This window comes from Biomphalaria glabrata, chromosome 9, assembly GCF_947242115.1.
Source record: "Biomphalaria glabrata chromosome 9, xgBioGlab47.1, whole genome shotgun sequence".
NCBI lineage: Eukaryota > Metazoa > Mollusca > Gastropoda > Planorbidae > Biomphalaria > Biomphalaria glabrata.
The window spans coordinates 10608593-10629408 of NC_074719.1; the positions used below are offsets into that span (position 1 = coordinate 10608593).

General features: G+C 36.5%; 3 protein-coding genes across 3 annotated transcripts; 1 reads left to right on the forward strand and 2 right to left on the reverse strand.

Moving 5' to 3' along the window:
* Positions 1-1662: 1662 nt before the first annotated feature.
* Positions 1663-2291, reverse strand: LOC106052887 (trace amine-associated receptor 5-like). Its single transcript, XM_013208346.2, has 2 exons — positions 1950-2291; positions 1663-1713 (listed from the first exon to the last, which is right to left on the reverse strand). Exons 1-2 carry the CDS (start codon positions 2289-2291, stop codon positions 1663-1665), a joined length of 393 nt encoding a protein of 130 aa, XP_013063800.2.
* Positions 2292-9095: 6804 nt separating this feature from the next.
* Positions 9096-16323, reverse strand: LOC106050685 (procathepsin L-like). Its single transcript, XM_056042525.1, has 6 exons — positions 16133-16323; positions 15076-15181; positions 13482-13696; positions 12392-12499; positions 9310-9433; positions 9096-9209 (listed from the first exon to the last, which is right to left on the reverse strand). Exons 1-6 carry the CDS (start codon positions 16259-16261, stop codon positions 9115-9117), a joined length of 777 nt encoding a protein of 258 aa, XP_055898500.1. The 5' UTR covers positions 16262-16323; the 3' UTR covers positions 9096-9114.
* Positions 16324-18856: 2533 nt separating this feature from the next.
* On the forward strand, positions 18857-19969 carry LOC129928173 (trace amine-associated receptor 1-like). The gene has a single exon (XM_056041193.1). It carries the CDS (start codon positions 18857-18859, stop codon positions 19967-19969), a length of 1113 nt encoding a protein of 370 aa, XP_055897168.1.
* Positions 19970-20816: the final 847 nt, after the last annotated feature.

Below are 20816 nucleotides of genomic sequence, written 5' to 3' on the forward strand. Positions count from 1 at the left end.
CTAGATACACAAGAGAACCAAATACACTATTTCAATACTGAACTCTACATGTAATAGACATTTTCACACTTCATGTTCATCACATTACTCTGCTGTGGTGTTGACACTTTGATTTTTTATTCTTTGATTGTTTGAATAGTTTACGCTATTTAAGCAATCAAATTGTCAACAAGAAAAAAAAACATTTATAATACTATTTTTCTAGTCAACATATAGAGCGATTGTTTTACACATGAATGATAGATTTAAAAACAATGGAATATTTGCTTACCACCCCCTCCCCTCTTCTCTCTCCTGGTCAAGCCAATGTATAGATCTAGTACATCTTTTAATATTTCAATGATAAACATTTACATGTATACTTAAAAGTCGGTGCGCAAAATTTTCCTGAACATTAATGTATTAAACTCTTTACATCGATCAAGCCTTCCATTCGGAAATTCCCGAAAGATATATTTGGATCTAGTCAAGATCGCGATGGTCTTTTCAAAACTTGAGCATTTGTTTGGTAGGAACAAGTTGTACAAATTTGTGTTGCGAGCGATAGAGCTTTGAGATTTGATTTCTCAGTACTGAATCTTGCACAGAAATTGACCTCATTCACAAATCGTAAACAAACAACATTTAGCCACGTGATATATTACATAGATTACAAATTATTTAAAAAGTAATGAGTACAATACAAGATGTAATGGCTATTACTAAAATATAATGTGTAAGCAGTATTAAGTGATAAACATTTTCTTTTGTTAATACTATCAAAAAGCTTCTACAAAGAAGGTTGTCCATGAGATCTAGCTACCATATACAGACAAAAATACTCTATTTGTTAAGATAATACTAAATATTGAACTTGGAATAATTTAATTAATGCTAAGTCGTTGAAAACAAAATTTAAATAGTGAGCTAAGAATGAATAAATATGTACGTTAACCCTATCTGAAAAGTCTTTTTTTCGAAATCAATTTCATAATATAAACTGGTTTTAAAATATGCAATAATTGATAGAGGTTAATCTATACACTAAAATACTTTTTTAAAAGAAAGCAATTTTTTAATCTGTAATGTCCTGTAAATATTATAAGTAAAACGCAGTTAGAGAAGCCAATCAATGCAACTCTATATCACTAATAACAACACATTATCGGACTATTGTATCTAATTAATTAAATAAGTATTGTTCGATCATACGTTCGTAATCAGCATCTTGTTAACTGGATGACAGTGCGTAACAGCACTAAATATGAAGTTTATTTTTGCTTCAAACATCTGCATAGTAGATACTTTACAGCATTGTTGATAGATTTGTTGCGACAATACAGAATAGGGTTTACAGTACAACTAAAATAGGTTAGCCAATCAAGCAACAGAAAAACCCACTCCGAAATGCAGACGACACAGGAAGAGCACAAGAAAATAAAGACCCAGCAGGGAAGCCAGCAGATGGCGAACCAGGTGAAAATAGCTCCTATGAAGCGAAAGCATTTCACTTTATTCGATTTTTTCGGTGTCTGTGTGACACTCGATTTGGAAGCATTCACTTGTAACGTGTTTTGCTGTGAGCTGAATTGAAATGCTAGAGCAGAAATAGAATAGTCTTGAGATAAAACAAAGCTTGACTCTGAACTATTAGTATTCAGATATGTAGTTCCACCAATAGGGTCACTTTGGTTTAGTCCAGTTGCATTCTTTTTGGTCATGCTTACCACGTTTCTGGCGATGAGTATATAAAGTAATATAATAGCTATGAACAATACACAAAATATAACTCCGAAAGTAAATGGAAAAATAGATGTATCTTTCGTCTGATCGCAATTCTGTTTTTCCGTAGAGCAATCCAATAGGATTTCTTTTTGTAAAGAGCTCCATAGAATTGTAAGCAAAATGGGAGCTAGCCACCCAAAAGCGATCATGGCATAGGCTGCTTTAGGAGACAGAAGTCGGTATACCAGAGGCTTGCAGATGACCAGGTACGTGTCCACAGCCATGAAAAGGACATGGAGAGTGGACACAGCACACAGGAGGTAGTCCAAGTAAACCATTACAGCGCATTGAGCGTAGCTTAATACCAGCAGGCCTAACGTTTTCAATAGGGACAAGGGCATGATGACGCTGCCAACCATGACACCGGATACAGTCATAGACAGCATGAGAAACCTGGTGACGTAACTGTTGGTACTATTTATAGCCACAGTTTTCAAACCTCGTCTTGCGTCTCTGATTAGCGTCTGAACCATTGCCAGAAACACCGTGACATTGGCCACCACTGTAAACAGGGCTATTGACGCCATGGTGACCCCAACTGAAATCTTTACGCCTGTATTGTTTTTGTAATCTCTCTGAAAATCCGTTTCCTTGAAATATGTTGCGTTTGTAGACGTATTCATTTTGTTTCTTTCACTGTCTACCACAACTAGAACACAAATTTTCTATTGATATTAGACTAGATATACATTATAACACACTCGGCACATGCGGCAATTATATAGGACATCAGACTTTGATAACATTTTTTTTTAGAAATGTCTGGAATGTAATATGTCTTATCTTATAAATCACAGACGTTGCTTCAAAAGAGAAGATAATTACGTCCTACGCGCTCATGTTACCTAGAGACTAAAACTCTGCTAAGTGATTGCTATTACTGACTGATTTAGGAAGTCCGTCCTATATAAGATAAGAGTGTCCAATTTTAAATTATAAACACCTATTATGTAACGAATATCAACAGTGAAAAAGTTAAATTATGTATGTAACTAAGTATCGCTATAATATAGATGTCTGTCGAACGTATCGAAACTGTATACTCTTGAAAAAAAAATCCCCCACTTTATCAAACTTGTACAATGTTGAAATAGTCAATGTTCTGTTGATGCAGTGGGAATTAGTGTATTTTAAATGTTCACTTCCTGTTTGATAGTACAAGCAAGGCTCATTGAAGTGTAGAAATGTGACACGTCATTATTTCAGCTAAAAATACATCAATTACCTACATTATGCATACTAGCCAGACCTGACAATTTACAATTAATCGAGACATATAAACTCATGTAATCGACCTTCCACAATGTAAATATGTGCATATTATCTGGTGTCAGGAGCTAGTATAAAGCATGTTCCAAGAAACCAAAAACAACAGCACACTTCACAACACAATCGTAATGAATCCAAATATTTATGTCAAAGTTTACAACTGTTTATGAAATTAAAAACTAAAATCTGTCTTCACATTTTTGCTGCAAACGTGCAGTGAACATAAAAGAACTGGGGCTGGTCAATACGTATGTTGAAATTCTGGACAAGATCTATTTGTTTAGTCCACTCTCGACCAATTACTAATGGATGAAAGTTGTATAGGCGCACAGAGCTCAATCCTATCAGGTTACTTAAGTTGTGTTCTAGGTTATCTTCAAACAGTTATAGATCGTCTGCATTATTTGCCCTTTTCAAAAACAGCTCCTGCATGTCTTAATTCGACATCGGCTTGCTTCTTGTGATGTACAGTTAAAATTGCATTTTGTAATGCCCCCCCCTCAACTCTAAAAAAAAAAGTTTTTTTTTTGTAAACCAATCACACACACAAAAACACCGAAACTCTCCAGACACAATAAACATATCTATTAAAGAATAACATTTTCAATGATCACAGAAAACCAGATCCAGTAAATGAACTCCAAAAAAGCATTCTATTTAACTCTAATTAAGCTCAACTCCCACTCCATTTTCTTTCTCTTATTCTTTTAAGTTGAAGTGGTTTGAACATAAAACTAGGTATTTTTTAAACCAAGGTCTAAGTATATTAGTTTTCCAATCGGTCGAAATAAATGCACTCATCCCGTGTAGAACTGAGATGGGGGGGGGGGGGGACTTCATTTACTACAGATAGAACAAAAAGTGTACAATAATGTGATCTCAACTCTCTCAGTTGTGTTGGAGCTAATCAATAGTTGCCGATCGTGTGGAAGATGTCAGCACAAGGGCACGATTACATTTGATATTTGCCTTACTTTTATTTACATATTCACGTTTACGTGTGTGTGTGTGTGGAGGCGGGTCAAGGTCATTTACCACCAACAACTTTTACTCTGTCAAGATAACTGCCTGGTCCTGTGGTATGCACTCCAGACTGTGTCACAATGGACCCGGGCTCGGACCCTGCGTGCTGCCAGTCCCCTGCATGTGTTTGATAGGAGGCAGCAATCTTTGTTTGTGAACAAACGTCCGAGTCGTATAATAAAATAACTATTACAAAATTTCAATTTTCAAGCAACTCTATACATCACCTCTACATCATCTGCCCTATAGACCACAAGGTCTGAAAGAAGAACTTTACTTTTTTACTTTACTTAAAAATTAAAATAAATTATAGCTTTTATTTAGCGCTACATTCATGCTTATAGCATGCTCAGAGCGCTATGGTCCAATCTTAGTTGTGGACCAGTGGAGGAGGGAGAAGGTTTTCCGTGCTGCCTTTAGGCAATCAGTAAACAATTTGAAAGGTAATGTGAATAAAGCGAAATTGTTCTTCTTGCTAGTGTATTCAACAAGGCATTTGTGACTATTTATCTTGTGTGCTGGCCAGACTGGCACAGCAACGACCTAACGGCGTTTTTAATCGACTTTTGAGAACAGTAGACGAGTGGGTTGAGAGTGCAACTAAAATAAGTCAGCCAATTAAGTAAAACAAAAGTCCAATCTGGCACACATACCGTGCAGGACTCACACAATATAATAGAAGTCCAAGCTGGCAGCCAACAGATGGAGAACCAGGCTAGAATTAGTCCGATGAAACGAAAACACCTGGCATTGGTTTTCATTTTCTTAGTCCTAAAAGTTTCACTTGTGGAAGTCAAGGAAAAATCATTTGCAGAATTTATTGTAGAATCACTTGTAGAATTTATTGCGGAATCGCTTGCAGAAATTATTGTAGAATCACTTGTAGAATTTATTGTAGAAACGTTTGCTGAGTTAATTGAAGAAACATTTGCAGAATTTAGCGAAGAATCGCTTGCAGAATTTAGAGTAAAATCGCCAGAGTAATCGCTGTTAGAATCACTTCTTTTCAAAGCTTTTATCGAATATGTCAATATAAATATAAAATAGTTTTTACAGTTATGGATTTTCGATTCTAAAGAATCGTTTTGAGAATTGTTTTGAAGAGGTAAATGAGCTGTTTGTTTAGCGTCTTTGCTGCTTCTTTTATCCAATATAACAACCTGACGTAATATCAGTAAGTAAAGATAAACGACTGCTAAAAATATAACAAACACCGACATCCCAAATATAAAATTGAATAAGGCATATATGTTCATCGGGTCACAAGGCTCTTCAACAGAAAGACAATCCGACACTTTGTTTTTCTGTAGTGTTGTCCATAGTATAACTAACAGGATGGGAGCCATCCATCCCAGGGCTATCATGAGGTGCCTGTATAATAATGGCTTGCAGATAACTAGATACGTATCGATAGCCATAAAAAGTGTATGTAGAGTCGACACGGCACATAGCAGATAGTCCGTATACGTCATTACTACACAAAGGGTGTATCCGAATAGCCACTGTCCGTTGTTGATGATTTGCAGCAGAGAGAGCGGCATGATGAACCCGCCAACAATGACACCGGAAGTGGTCATGGACAGCACGAGAAATCTGGTGATGTAGCTGTTGTTGCTACTTCTAGCCACAGTGGTGAGACCACGCCGGATGTCTCTGGTAAGTGTCTGAGTCATAGCCACGAATACAATGACATTAGCCAAGACAGTGAACGTTGTTATGGACGCCATGAAGGTTCCAACGGAAATAAGAATGCCCGTATTGTTTGTGTAAAAGTTGTCAGAATTTGTCTCGTTCATTTTCTGTTTAGTTTTTTAACCATATTCATTATTACTTATTTCTGACCAAATACTTTTGTGGGATTTTCACTTTTAATCAACAGCCACTTCTAATCTTCTTACAAAGGAAAAAAAAAGGTAAATGAGGTTGCTGTTTTTCAAACATTTTGTTCTCGATAATTTTAAGTTGCACTTTTAATATAATTCACAAAAAAAAGCGTTAAAATTGGGAACATTTTTAATGATAGATTTTGAAGTAGAAATGTTGATTGTTCTTTCGTCGCTAAAAGCACGTGATCCTATACATCAAGTAACTTAGATCTGTATCCCATATATCAATCCATCGAATTAAATTCAAACAATGTTTTTGCCTGTTGAAAAAACTGATACACTTAACGCAATGTAATCAAATTTTTTTTTGTTTCAATATATCTAATGATTTTGGTGTTTACATTAAAATTGCCAAAAGAAATGAGAAAACGTCTTAATTGAATTTGCTGATCATGTTGACCACTATGTCTAAATTAAGTTTGCCAAATTACACAATTCTATGTCCCAGTACGTAGTCAAACTTTGTTCTGTAAATTCGCGTCCTTTTTATTTTCAAATTGGTAGCCATTGATTTGGAAAGATTGCAAGCAACATCTTTGACAGCTGGGGACCACGTGATGTCCATTTCACTTGCACGTGCAGTTTTGTTTATTTGCCATTAGTGTGACACGTGGAGATGAAATGAGAGGAAGCACAGTATCGATTCCAACAAATTATAATCGCTGTATGTATCGAACTCTTCCTCATTGACCCCCCCCCCAAAAAAAAAAAATGGATCTTTGTTTAATATAGATTTGTCAATATCACTATTACATAACAATCCCAACCAATGTTGTCCGTATGAATAAAGTATGAATAAAGTAACAAATGCATTCAGTCTAAATATAGTTTCAACAGATTGTGTGTGTGTGTGTGTCATTTACTTGAAATGTAATGATTCGTTTTAAATTTGGAGGGTAAGGAGGGGAGCTAGGGGGAGAGACAAAAGAGAAAGAGAAAGAGAGGGAGGGAGAGAGGGGGGAGAGAGGGAGGGAGGGAGAGGGAGAGAGGGATGGGGAGAGAGGGAGAGAGAGAGGGGGGGAGGGAGAGGGAGAGAGAGAGGGAGGGAGAGAGAGAGAGGGAGAGAGGGAGAGAGAGAGAGAGGGAGAGAGGGAGAGAGAGATAGGGGGAGGGAGAGAGAGAGGGAGGGAGAGGGAGGGAGGGAGGGAGAGAGGGAGAGAGAGATAGGGGGAGGGAGAGAGAGAGGGGGGGAGAGAGGGAGGGAGAGAGGGAGGGAGAGGGAGAGAGGGATAGGGAGAAAGACGGGGGGAGAGAGGGAGGGAGGGAGAGGGAGAGAGGGATAGGGAGAGAGAGACGGGGGGAGAGAGGGAGAGAGAGGGAAGGAGAGAGAGGGGGAGAGAGAGAGGGAGGGAGAGGGAGAGAAAGAGAGGGAGGGAGAGAGAGATAGGGAGAGCGGGAGAGGGAGGGAGAAGGAGAGAGAGGAAGAGAGAGAGAGGGAGAGAGGGAGGGAGGGGGAGAGAGAGATAGGGAGAGAGGGAGAAGGAAGGAGAGAGAGGGAGAGAGAGGGAGAGAAAGAGAGAGAGAGGGGGAGAGAGAAGAGAGAGAGAGAGAGAAAGAGAGAGAGAGAGAGTGTGTGCTGGGAACATAACTGTTTTATTGTCTAGCAACAACACCTAATTTGAATGACAGTTGTCACCAATATTGACTGTGTGATAAGATAAGTGTGATATGAGAAACAATAATTGTAACACACATTTTATTGATATAATGGAGCCTGCAGTTGGATTCGCTATCAAACCGGAAATGCCATTAGTGAGAGTTTTCGAGAACCACTTTATTTTTTTTTTGTCAAATCTCCGTCAAAATTGAAGTATGAAACTGTAATTCATTTTAGCCATGCCTGGATTTAATCTGCAGTTTTATTTCACTGCACGACAGTTCCATAACAGCTGTGCAACAATTAATAATAATTCTTTCTCTTACTTATGTTTTGACATTTTGGAACATTTTAGGTGAGGCGGTTTTTACATGAATAGAAACAAAAACAAAAAAAAAACCGAAGGAAAATATGAATATATTTCAACTTCCGAATATCTAACGTTTGCATTACATAGAAATTTTTTCATAATCTTTTATGTTTTGTAAATTTATTCAGCTTTCATGAACCGTAAAATTGTGGTCAGTACCATTTCAGTTCGAGTTAGCTTATAGCAAGTTGCCTTACATATCGAATAATTATAAATACTTTTTTTGGTTAAACGCTTATATCAACTTGCACTGTCTGTCTGTCTATTTCTCTGGTAAAAAATTTGAACAAGTTTTTTTCCCATTAGCCATTTTCGGATCAACTCAAAACTTTGAACAGTTGTATGTTATACCTGTAAGGCATGAATCATTTTTTTTTAATTAACCAATTAGATAACTAATTGTTGGTGAATAACTATTTTGTTTCATATCAAAATAAGGGGAATAAATACTACTTAATGAGAGTTGTGGATGTATATATGGATCTAATCCCCTTATTATTACGGACTGACACGTTTCTTTCTCCCTCTTCCCATTCTCGGATCAAGTTGAAATTTTGCATAATTATTTATTCATAGTCGATGACGACATACAAATCAATTTAAAAAAATTAACCAATGAATTAGTACTAAAGAATTAATTTTGTTTTATATAGCTGAAATGGAGCAATAACCCTATCCTTTTCAGATAAATGGCAGTAATTAGCGTTTTTTTTTCACTTAAATAAGCTTTGTTGTTTTTTTAAACTTAATCTTTTTTTTTTCATTTGCTTGTTCTTTTCTCTATTTGTATCATCTCTAGTGTAGGTGATCATTTTGTTCTAAGCAATTAAAGATTGTCAATGTTTAGTCTGTTCCTAGATATATTTCACAAGTATACTTATTTTTTATATAAAAATTTAAATGTTTTATTGTCAAAATATGGGCACTTGAAATATTGACTCATCAAAAACAGATCCATGAAATACAGACTCATGAAACACAGACTCATGAAAAAAAGACTCATGAGAAACAGGTCCATGAAAACAGACTCATGAAATACAAACTCATGAAAAACAGACTCATGAAATACAGACTCATGAAAAACAGACTCATGAGAAACAGATCCATGAAAACAGACCCATGAAATACAGACTCATGAAATACAGACTCATGAAAAACAGACTCATGAAAAAAAAGACCCATGAAATCAGACTCATGGAAAACATTTATTTATTAAGAGGATAGAAGGCCATGCTGGCAATGCCGCACATATTTTTGCCACGGACTATTCTCATATAGCCTTGTTCTCCCCAGCTTGGACCTGAAATACATTCAAATAAAACAATTTAATGCTGTGTTGATTTACAAACAAATGAAAGTACATTCCTCAAAAGTAAACTAAGACAAAATGATTGACTTACCCCAGGAATTTTTGACAGTCCAGTAATCAACATCAGCCTCAGTCCCGTAGCCAACAATTTGTACTGCATGGTCTAACTGGGTGGAACTACAACTAGGGTCTGAATAGATACCACTGGTATACATCTGAAAGTTTACATAGATCATTTCTGTATAGATAAATTGACTAAACTAAATCAGCGTTTCTCAAACTGTGGGACGCGACCCATAGTGGGGGGGGGGGGGGGGGGAAGATGGCGCAACGTTCTGACCAAAAGGAGGGCAATCAGAGACGGTCGTTTGAGAACAACAGGTGGTAGAAGGCGTGAAGAACCACATGTGGTAGAGGTCATGAAGAGCCACTTTTGGTAGAAGGCATGAACAACCGCCTGTGGTAGAAGTCATGAAGAATCACATATGGTAGAAGGCATGAACAACCGCCTGTGGTAGAAGTCATGAAGAATCACATGTGGTAGAAGGCATGAACAACCGCCTGTGGTAGAAGTCATGAAGAATCACATGTGGTAGAAGTCATGAAGAACCGCCTGTGGTAGAAGGCATGAACAACCGCCTGTGGTAGAAGGCATGAAGAACCGCCTGTGGTAGAAGGCATGAAGAACCACATGTGGTAGAAGTCATGAAGAACCGCCTGTGGTAGAAGTCATGAAGAACCGCCTGTGGTAGAAGGCATGAAGAACCGCCTGTGGTAGAAGGCATGAAGAACCGCCTGTGGTAGAAGGCATGAACAACCGCTTGTGGTAGAAGTCATGAAGAACCGCCTGTGGTAGAAGGCATGAACAACCGCTTGTGGTAGAAGTCATGAAGAACCGCCTGTGGTAGAAGTCATGAAGAACCGCCTGTGGTAGAAGGCATGAAGAACCGCCTGTGGTAGAAGGCATGAAGAACCGCCTGTGGTAGAAGGCATGAAGAACCGCCTGTGGTAGAAGTCATGAAGAACCGCCTGTGGTAGAAGTCATGAAGAACCGCCTGTGGTAGAAGGCATGAACAACCGCTTGTGGTAGAAGTCATGAAGAACCGCCTGTGGTAGAAGGCATGAACAACCGCCTGTGGTAGAAGGCATGAACAACCGCCTGTGGTAGAAGTCATGAACAACCGCCTGTGGTAGAAGGCATGAACAACCGCCTGTGGTAGAAGTCATGAAGAACCGCCTGTGGTAGAAGGCATGAACAACCGCCTGTGGTAGAAGGCATGAACAACCGCCTGTGGTAGAAGGCATGAACAACCGCCTGTGGTAGAAGGCATGAACAACCGCCTGTGGTAGAAGTCATGAAGAACCGGGAGTCTATTTAAGTTTCTTTTTTGTCATATGCGCCTGTCTTGGGGATGGGTTTTTCTTTGGGTCTCAAATTTGTGAAAATAATATATGAATTAGTAACAAATGTCATACAATACAGACTATATAATCCATTGGTTTGCATACTATAAGTCTGTTGTAACATAATAGTATTATATGTAGAATATGTACATTTGCACACTAGCGCGTCAGTGCAACACCGCTTGTGTTTACGTAATAAATGGAGTTCCTAATATGTCTTCCCTCTTAAACACTAGTTTGTTATTTGTGTAACATGAATATTCTATATGGTGTCATAGTAAAACTTAAAAAGCTGTCCAGATAAAGGTTTTTAGTAATCTAATAATGGCTTCTTTTTATTTTGAGCAACCAATCTTGAATTGGAATGCAAAAGATCTATATCAAGAGTTTTTAAGGTTTCAACAGCAGGTGAGCTTTTGTTTCAAAGGACCGTTAGCTGGTGCCGATAGTAAACAGAAAGCCGGATGGCTGGGAATGTGGATAGGTCAACAGGCCTTGAGGTTTACAAAACTCTAAATATTACTGATAGTGATGAGGGAGATCCGCAATTGCTATTAAAGAAAATAGAAGACTACATAAGGCCAAGACAAAATAAAAGAGTGTCTAGATTTAGAGCACATCAGAGAAAGCAGGTAGAAGGAGAAAGTTTTGATTATTAAAGACCTAAAGCTTCTCATTATGGACTGTGAGTATGACAATCCAGACGATATACTTATTGATTTGATCATTAGTGCAGTCATACACGAAAAGGTACAGTTAAGACTACTTGACCAGGGACAGAAGTTGACCCTTAGCAAGGCTATTGAAATTGGACAACAAAGCCAAGTGAAAAAGTTTAGGGGCCAAGAAGTTCTAGCAATGAAGAGACAGTCACACAATGTACTCAAGCAGATGTCTAAAGACAACTCAGATAAATTATGTAGTAAATGCGGTAAGAACCACGAAATGGGAAAACACGCTCAGGCAGAATAGTTAACAAACCCAAGAGACTTGATTTGACTTTTTAGTTGACTAGTTTGTTAGTTATTCTGATAAATAGATTTACTGAATTAAAGAAGAGAGATGTAACATATTGGTATAATTTGTACATTTGCACACTAGCGCGTCAGTGCAACACCGCTTGTGTTTACGTAAAGGAGTTCCAAATATGTCTTCCCTTTAAACACTAGCTAGTTATTTGTGTAACATCTGTAGTCTAGATGTCGAGTTCAATCGACTTATGAAAATACAATGACTTGGTGAACTTAGACAATGAAGTTTCAAGACTCAAAGTATTCGCATTTCAATTCAGATTGTCCACATTGGACTGAAGAAATTAATCTGATCACTACAACTCATCTCATTAAATGGACATCAGGTTGGGTGCCAATGGAACCAAGTTTATTGCAATTGGCTGGGATGAAAAAAAAAAAGCCTCTTCAGTCTGTCATGATCAACGGTTACTTAAAGCGAGACCATTCGTTATATAATCCTCAACACTGACCTGCAACGTCACAACAAGTAGGCAGTTTAGACCAATAGCTCGTTGCCACGTCGTACAGACCTGTGACGTGGCAACAAGCTATTGGTCTAAACTGCCCACAGGTTTTGACATTGCAGTTCAGTGTTCAGGCCTCCTATAATGATTGATCTCGCTAAAAGGGGTGAAAAAAATCTCTTGTCTTGATAAAGAAAACCGTTCCTTAAAAAGGCCGCTCTCACTATAGCGGATTCCTAAATGATAAAATAACGTGATGACAATATACTGAAGAATGTTACTGAACAGTTACCTCAAACGAAGATTGTCCAGCATCGATGAGAACTGCTATCGGAGTCAAATGAATAACTTTCAACATGAAATCTTCTCTCCCAGCTGGGATGTAACCAGTTCCTGTAATCTTTGAAATAGATATAACAAATGTTGTAAATAATCTCTATGAAAGCATTGTGTAATTATATCGACCTATGGGTAAAAGCTCGTTCTAACAAAGTTTCAACCTGTCGTCAACCACTCATCGTTATTTTCTGAAAACAGATTTTAGTTAAGCCCTAGTCATTGTGACATCAGTTGAGTGAGGAGTTGTTTCTAGCAGTAATCAATCATCATATGAATCTATTGACACTTTTAAAGAGAATTTAGTTTGCTGCTAATCGTTGAATCGAATAAATTAACATAAATAAAAGCATTGGTATTTAAATTAGTCCTAAAAAAGTAATATGTACTAAATGTATTCATATTTAAATTATCTAAAGAATATTGAATTTTAATCGTTCTTCGAAGAAGTTGTTTGTTGGGTTTGTCTTTTGCTGCCTTTTTTTTTTTTTTTTTTTTTTTACAAAGCGTATAGATAAGAACTCTGTCTCTCTGGTAAAAAGTTTTTACACGTTATTTCTCCTGCACCCAATCTCGGATGAAGCTGAAATTTCGCACAATTTTTTTTTTTACCTGACAACTGGTCCAGATAAGTGATCTTAGCGTATTGAGAAATCTAAAAGCATAAAATAGATCTAACTAAAATAATTGTTAAAAACATCGCATAGATTTATTATTGTTGGCCTAGATCTGTTACAAATTTAATTATATGACTGATTCAAACTAATTGATACAATTACACCTTTCATAAGCTTTTTTTTTTCTTTTTTTTTTTTTTTGGGAAAAAAAAAAGAAAGAGTATTTGTTAGGTTTTTTTTTTTGTTTTTTGTTACAAGATTTGTGAGCTATCTTTAGGCGCTGAGAATTAACAACCCAGCTCTTGTCGGAATTATAACTCAAATTCCCTTGATATGTAACCAAATGTTTAATGCCAACCAGTCCGAGATAGAAATGAAAGGGACATAACTCAAGAATATGATAACATCCATTAGTCAAAGAAGACTTACCTTCCCTACTGGCGTGCATGACCCATTATTACATGTTCCTGTTCCATTTTTGTAACTGTAATCCCCACACAGTCCCCCTAGGGCAACTATACAGTCGAAACCTTTATACAAAGGTTGGTGGGTCGATGGATCATCACAGCAATCAGCGACTTCTTGTTTACTCAAAGGGATAGCCTTGGTTTTAGTCTGTATGGCGTAGAGACTTTCAATACCCTCTGTAAAGTAATTCAAACAGATAGTAATGGCGGAATTCTAAAAGCTTAAATTGACAAAACAGTAAACCGGTTTGTCTTGTGGTCGGCGTGATCACCGATTGCCATTATTTTCATCAATTATTTTCAGGTAATTACCAGAGGCACGGGTTAAGCGCTTGGCTTCCGAATCTGAGATTTGAACTTCTGGATTCTTAGGGGGCCTTGAGTCCACTAAACTCTTATGGGTACCTGACTTTAGTTGGGGAAATTAAAGACGGTTGGTCGTCGTGCTGGCCACATGACACCCTGCTCGTTAACCATTGGACAAAGAAACATATGCCCTCAACATCATCTGCCCTATAGACCGATTGGCCTAAAAAGAGAACTTTACTTTTTTACTAGACCTTCGTGAAAGCTGTTTTTATAAAAAGATTTAGATAAGATAAGATTTAAAAAAAACAGCTTTCATCAGGTTATAGATATAGAACAACTTTAATTATTCTTTTTCTTCCTCGACCACCACTCCTTGTTATATTTGTTTTAGTAGCGCTGAGAGCTTAAGCTAATATGAATTTAGAATCAATAAAGCAACAAAGACATAATCAAAAACAATAGCTAGACTGATTTATATATGTTTATAATATGTTTATAATATGTTTATAATATGTTTATAATATATTTATAATATGTTTATAATATGTTTATAATATGTTTATAATATATTTATAATATGTTATAATATGTTCATAATCACATTTCTTTGGGGCAAAATGTAAAAGATTTCTTAGTCCTAAATGAATCTTTCAGACATAACCTGTTGTTTTTTTCCTCAAATAATTTTGCAACAAAACAAATGAGTGGAAAATAGCTCGTTTTTTTAACCTTTATTGTTAAGATCCTAGTTCAGATCGATATAAATATTAGATCTGTTTTGTTTCTTTCTGAACAAAGCTTCATGATTCAAATCCTAGCTCAGATCAATTGAAATATTTGATTTAGACGTAAAGGAGTTTAACAGTTTCGGAACTTAGGGAAATGATTCATTGAGTTTTTGCCCACAACACCCTAGTATTAATCTAATCGTAATCGAAGTGTAGATGGATTGGTCACACCCTTCAAAAAGATACCAACAACAGAGCTAGGCAGGCCTTAGAGTGGAACCCCCAGGGAACAAGACGTAGAGGAAGACCAAAAAGAACATGGCGACGCAGTATACTAGATGAAGCCGAGAGGACAGGAAAGAGCTGGGAAGCCATCAAAAAACTAGCAAGAGACCCTTGGAGAATGACGCGTTTTTACTGAGGCCCTATGTTTCATGAGGAACTCAAAGGAAAGATGATGATGAAGAGTCAAAGTTTAGCATTGTCCACCTGACTTTTTGTTTTTAAATATGAATGTACCTGCAATAACAAAGTCCACAGGATCTCCGATCATCCCCTGATCTGAAACGGGTGTTATAACTCCATAATCTCTCCAGTCGAAGCGGTCAGGTCTGGTCTGAGCATGCTGAAATAAAAACAAGCAGTTTATATAATAAATCTGCCTTTCAGTAGTTTGAAAAGTCTAATTAAAAACAAACTCAGTCTAAGCTTACGTTGAAACACAAGTTCGTACTAAAGACCAATAAAATAAGAAATAACCATAACCTATTTACCTCACTGAGTATCACATAGTAACTTATTCAAGAAAAAAAAAAAACTTTGTTATATTAAAATAATAATGGAGTTTCCAAGAGTCCGAATAATCAAGTAGAGTACAGTAGTTTATGTGGCGGTGCAGATCAATGTATGAACTATTTTATTTTATTACAGAATACAACACTAGAATTTCTGGGGGGGGGGGGGGGGAGGGGTGCAATTCCTGCTTTTCGAATATTGGTTCTGATTTAAGATTATTTCTTGGTTTGATGCAGTTTAATCAATGCACTCAGACTAACCTTGATATAAACTCACTTGACTTGATATTAAACAGTATATTTCATAATTTTGGAGATATATTTAGTCTTTAGAATTTGTCAAATATTGTAATTTGGTCTTTAGACTGGTCAGTATAGTTACCTGGGCCTTAAACATTTAAGTAGTTACTTTGTCTTTAGACTATTCACTATAGTTACCTAGTATTTAGCCTACCAATTATAGTTACATTGTAGTTAGGCTGATCATTATATTTACTGGGTCTTAAGACTTGTTAATAAAGTGCCTGGTAAATCGAGTTTCCTGCCTGAGTTAAGTCTGATCTATATTGTAATCTGGTGTTTAGAATTGTCAACAACGTTTCTCTACCATATAACTAACAAAGTTGCTTGGTAGTTAGACAGATCAATACAATTACTTACAACTGGTTAATATTGTCATTTGTTCATAATAGTTACCTGGTCTTTAGACTGGTTAATAAAGCTAATGGTGGTTGGATGTGTCGGAATAGTTACCTCGAGTTAGGAATTGTTAATTTACTTACTTGGAGAATAGCACAGTTGAAACTATCAAATAAAAACACTGTCAGTAAGAAACGAATTAATGTCCTCATTGTTGTCCTTTTTAGGTTTATGTCTAATTTCCTGATTCTTATTGACAAAGCCTTAGTCATAGGAATAAAGTTTATATAGAAACATTGGAGACATGACACAATGGCTGTAATTAAAAAAACGCACGTGGATGTCTCGCTGATTTTATCTCATAGTTTATCTGGTGACAGAAAATGTGATTGATTTCAATGATACTAATTCGATGGCGTGTCAACAAAATCGCCGCTGGATGTGGTAAAATAAGTAGATAATAGTTAGGACTTCTTAACCACGTGAAATAATGCATTCTTCCTATATCATTGGAATGGAAGACAAGCCTTATTTAATATTATTATATTGTTTACCTTTCTTGTTTGACATTTGGGATTCCGTTTAAGTTTCTGTAAATTACTTACCATTAAGTCTGTGAGAAAGTCTCCAGAGTGATTTTTAGAATCGTGGTGGCCAAGTGGTAGTGAGCTTGTTTTCCGAGGGGTCACAAGTTTTAATCTCTTGAAGATTCGAATCTTAATCTTCAGGATTTTTCCTCACTTTTTTACCCAAAATTTAATCCTGTTATGCTTTACATTGAAGGCGTGGTGGCGGAGTGGTAAAGCGCTTGACTTCCGAAACTGAAGGCGCGGATTCGAATCCTGGTGTAGACTAGGATTTTTAATTTTCGGATATTTATGGCACCTCTAAGTCCACCTAGCTCTAATAGGTACCTGTCATTAGTTGGGGAAAAGTAAAGACAGTTGTTCGTTGTGCTGGCCACTTGGTACCCTTGTTAACCGTTGGCCCTAGAAACAGATAACCTTTACATCATCTGCCCCATAGATTGGAAGGTCTGAAAGGAGAACGATGCTTTACAAAAGCTTTACATTTAGTGCCCCATGAATCCTAATGTAAGACAGGGGCAGGTTTACTTTTCATGAAGCTTTTATAATGGGCAACACAACAGGATATACGCCACTGGATAATTGGCTTTTTAAAAATCGTTCTCTATCTAGACCCTATACATCACAGGCTAGTGTACACAAGCTAAACTCATGTGATATAAATATTTATCTGTACTTTCTATAGCAGTAGTTGGACCTATTTCTTCTTTATCGAACTTCGACCCCCTTTTCTTTTTGACAAGCACTGCAGGGCTTTAGTTTCTTATTCTCATCATCCTTTCTGTTGTTCTGAGCGTCTTGGGTTTAAATCCTGAGAATGAACTTGGGGGCAAGTTGGGGGTGACTTATCCATCTCTTCTAATAAACAAGCTAATGAAATTTTTTTTGAATTTTATGGAAATTGAGTAGGGCTATTTTGTCACATAGCTCCTGATTACTAATTCAACTACATGTAAACTCAAATACAAACATGTAATGTATATATATAAATGATATTCCAGGGTTTCAATGTTAACTATGTAGAATAGAAATACAAAATAAAAAACGGAACACACAAAGCCAACTAGGGGAAGTAACAATTAAATTTTATTTCTTCTTATTACTGACTAGAAAAGAACAGTAGCTCAGTGTAACTCACATGATGATAAAGAATTTGAAAATAAAAAGAAAAACAAAAAATAGTAAAAAAAAATAGTAAAAGAAAAGAAAGAATGTATACATTTTTTTATCAGATTGATGAGCAGAAAGACAGAGTAAGTTGACATACACCGTGTAAAAAAAAAAAAAAACTCGCTTCTTGGCACCTTCAGAGACCTGGATCCAGGAACCTGGACAGCTCATCTCACAAACGCCTGTAACGAGTTCATAGCAATTCAACAATGAACGTGTATTGCTGAGACAAGAATTACTAGCTCGTTGGCCACACAGGGAAAGCTTTAGTTTGACCGTTATATTTTTTTTTTCAAAGTAAAAAATAAATAAATGTAAATTTGGCTGGAGACTTAAATCTAGGTCTAGAGCCACCATTTCGTAGTCAGTCGTATTATCGTAACTATGCCATAACAGAGTAAATTTAAAGTTGCTTCTATTTTATTATAGTATAAAATCGTTGCTTATATTGTTACGTAATTCTAATATAGATTACATCTAGCATCTAGATCTAAAAGTAGATTTAGACTAAATCTTAAGAGTTCTAAATCAGAACTGTAGGTCTAGTGTTAGACCTAGAAGTCCATATGATAAACTTACCAATAAATAAACTTAAAATGTCTTGCCCAATGGCCGAATCGAAAGAAGCGTAAGTTTTACTGCTGATGGCGTTACGGGTTCGATATCCGAATAGATCATTTTTTATATATATTATTTGTTTTATTATTTTATTAGATTTGAAGTTTAATAATATTTTTTTTTTATGTTTTTTTTTTGTTTCAAAGAATTTCAATACTAATTCTACAATCTAGTTGCAATAGTTGATTCCACTACAGGCCCAATTTTAACGCCTAATCTTTAGTTTTATACTTCACTCCATATTAATAATAATAATTGTTCTAAAAAAAACAGTCCAATGGCTTATATGGAATAGTCTCAACTAACAATAATAATTAGGCCTAGATGTCATGTAATCTAAATCGAGCACCAAATAGCCGCAGTTATAGATCTATTTGCATTGTAAACTGAAACAAGCTAGAGGTCGTCACAGTTGAGAACAGAATTGATTGCCTAAACAAACTGTTAATTGTTAGTTTAATGTAGCTGTTTCTCCGGTGTCAGTAGATCGCAATGGTATGTCCTCCAGTCACCTTCTATGTTCTAGCTCATTCGGAGACAAAGGTTACAGCAGCCATGAATACTACATCGTTCCACGACATCTGTTCCACGAACATTAAAAGTCAGAGATTGCTGACAGCCGTTGCTGTTTTGCTGTCAGTTTTAGCTGCTTATACTTTGTTAGCCAACTTGACTGTTTTCCTAGCCATAGCGCAGACATTGCTGAAAGGTAGCCGACGTGCGATTACAAGTGATCTAAGTCATAATAAAAGCAGCTATATCACTAGGTTATTAATGCTCTCTATGACAGTCGCTGGCGTTATAGTGGGAGCTTTTATCATGCCCCTTTCGATAGCGGAAGTAATTAGCAACAACAATTGGACATTTGGACCGCTGCTGTTTAAAGTACGATTCTCTTTGGATTATCTGTTATGTTCCATCACCGCTACTCACATCCAGTACATGGCTATAGACACATTTCTGGTTGTATGCAAACCTTTGATATATCGGCTTCTTGCTGCTAGAACTGGATATGTTTTAGTGGCTCTTGCATGGCTGATACCCATATCTGTTATTTTACCTTGGGGCATTGTTGTGATGGAGGTGACAGTCAACTGTAATGCAAGTCTGGACAATGTGTTTAGTTTGAACATGTTCTGTGGCTCGGCTCTTTTTTCGTGCTTTACCGTGATGTGGGTTCTGTACCTGTTCGTTGTGAAAGACATTCTCATGTTTAGAAAAAGACACCTACAAAAACGTAGCTCTGACAATCCTGTGTTCAGAACTTTTGAATCTCCACCTTCAACTATTCCCGTGACGTCTTTCAATGTTCTTGAATGTAACAGTGTCCAATCCAACGAGATGTCAAACACACAAGTTTCACTTCAGCGTTTCCGGAGGAACATGAGATGTTTTCAATTCATTGGAATTATAATGTTAAGTTTTAGTGTCTGTTGGTTTCCGACTATTTTCAACCTTACTTTTGGCTCTGTTACACTCGGGAGTGGCCGAGGATGGATATACATTGTGGTCAACTGGTTGGCATATTTCAGCAGCAGTGTCAACCCAGTCTTGTATTGTACCAACAAAACCATTAAACGTGCAGTCATTAATTTCATAACTTAAGGCCATTCCATATAAAGCAGTTGATAAAGCAGTTGATAGTTGTAAATATAAATTTTGGATCACAGTCTACAAAATTATCACAGTTAATAAAGTTTTGTAAACAAACAAAAATAAAAGATTCAAGAACAAAAATAGTTGACCATTGTAATCGATGGCTAATTATGGTAGGACTAATTACTCTAAAAGTGATTCTGCTTCTAGTGTCAACAGTCACTTAAACGAAATGCTCTGCAGATCAATTGAATAAAACTCACAGAAAACAAAGAATAATATAACAAAACTAGTTATAAATGGAAATCTAATTACATTTATTTCACAATGTTTAAATAATATTTGGGAAGTTGCTGATACATTTATGTATGTGTAACTGTGAAAGGAGATGGGGGGATTTAGTTCAGATAACTGTCACAGAACCCCCCTGGGCCCCTTCGACTAAAGTCAAGAGATACATGAGGTGAGAGGAACGTACTGAGAATAGGTTCAAGACTTTGATGCATTGTGTTGCTTGTCAGGACTTTGATTATTTAATAATAGATATTAAATTGTCTAGGAAGTAAAGTGTACTTTTAATTGCAATATGTGTGTGTGTGTTGAGATTAATTATGTTTTCTTTTTGCTAGATAATTATAGCAGTCCCGAAATTCAGCCTAACAAACATGCCATACACAGCCAGTTGTACAAAAATTAATAAACGAAATGCATGGTGATCTTACAATTAAATTATGAATTTAATACAATGATATTTGTACACTGATATGGAATATAATAATGTGAATGATAGGTATATACAAATTAAATATAAAGCTAATAGATCATAATTTTCCAGTCCAATTAACTGCTGAAATAT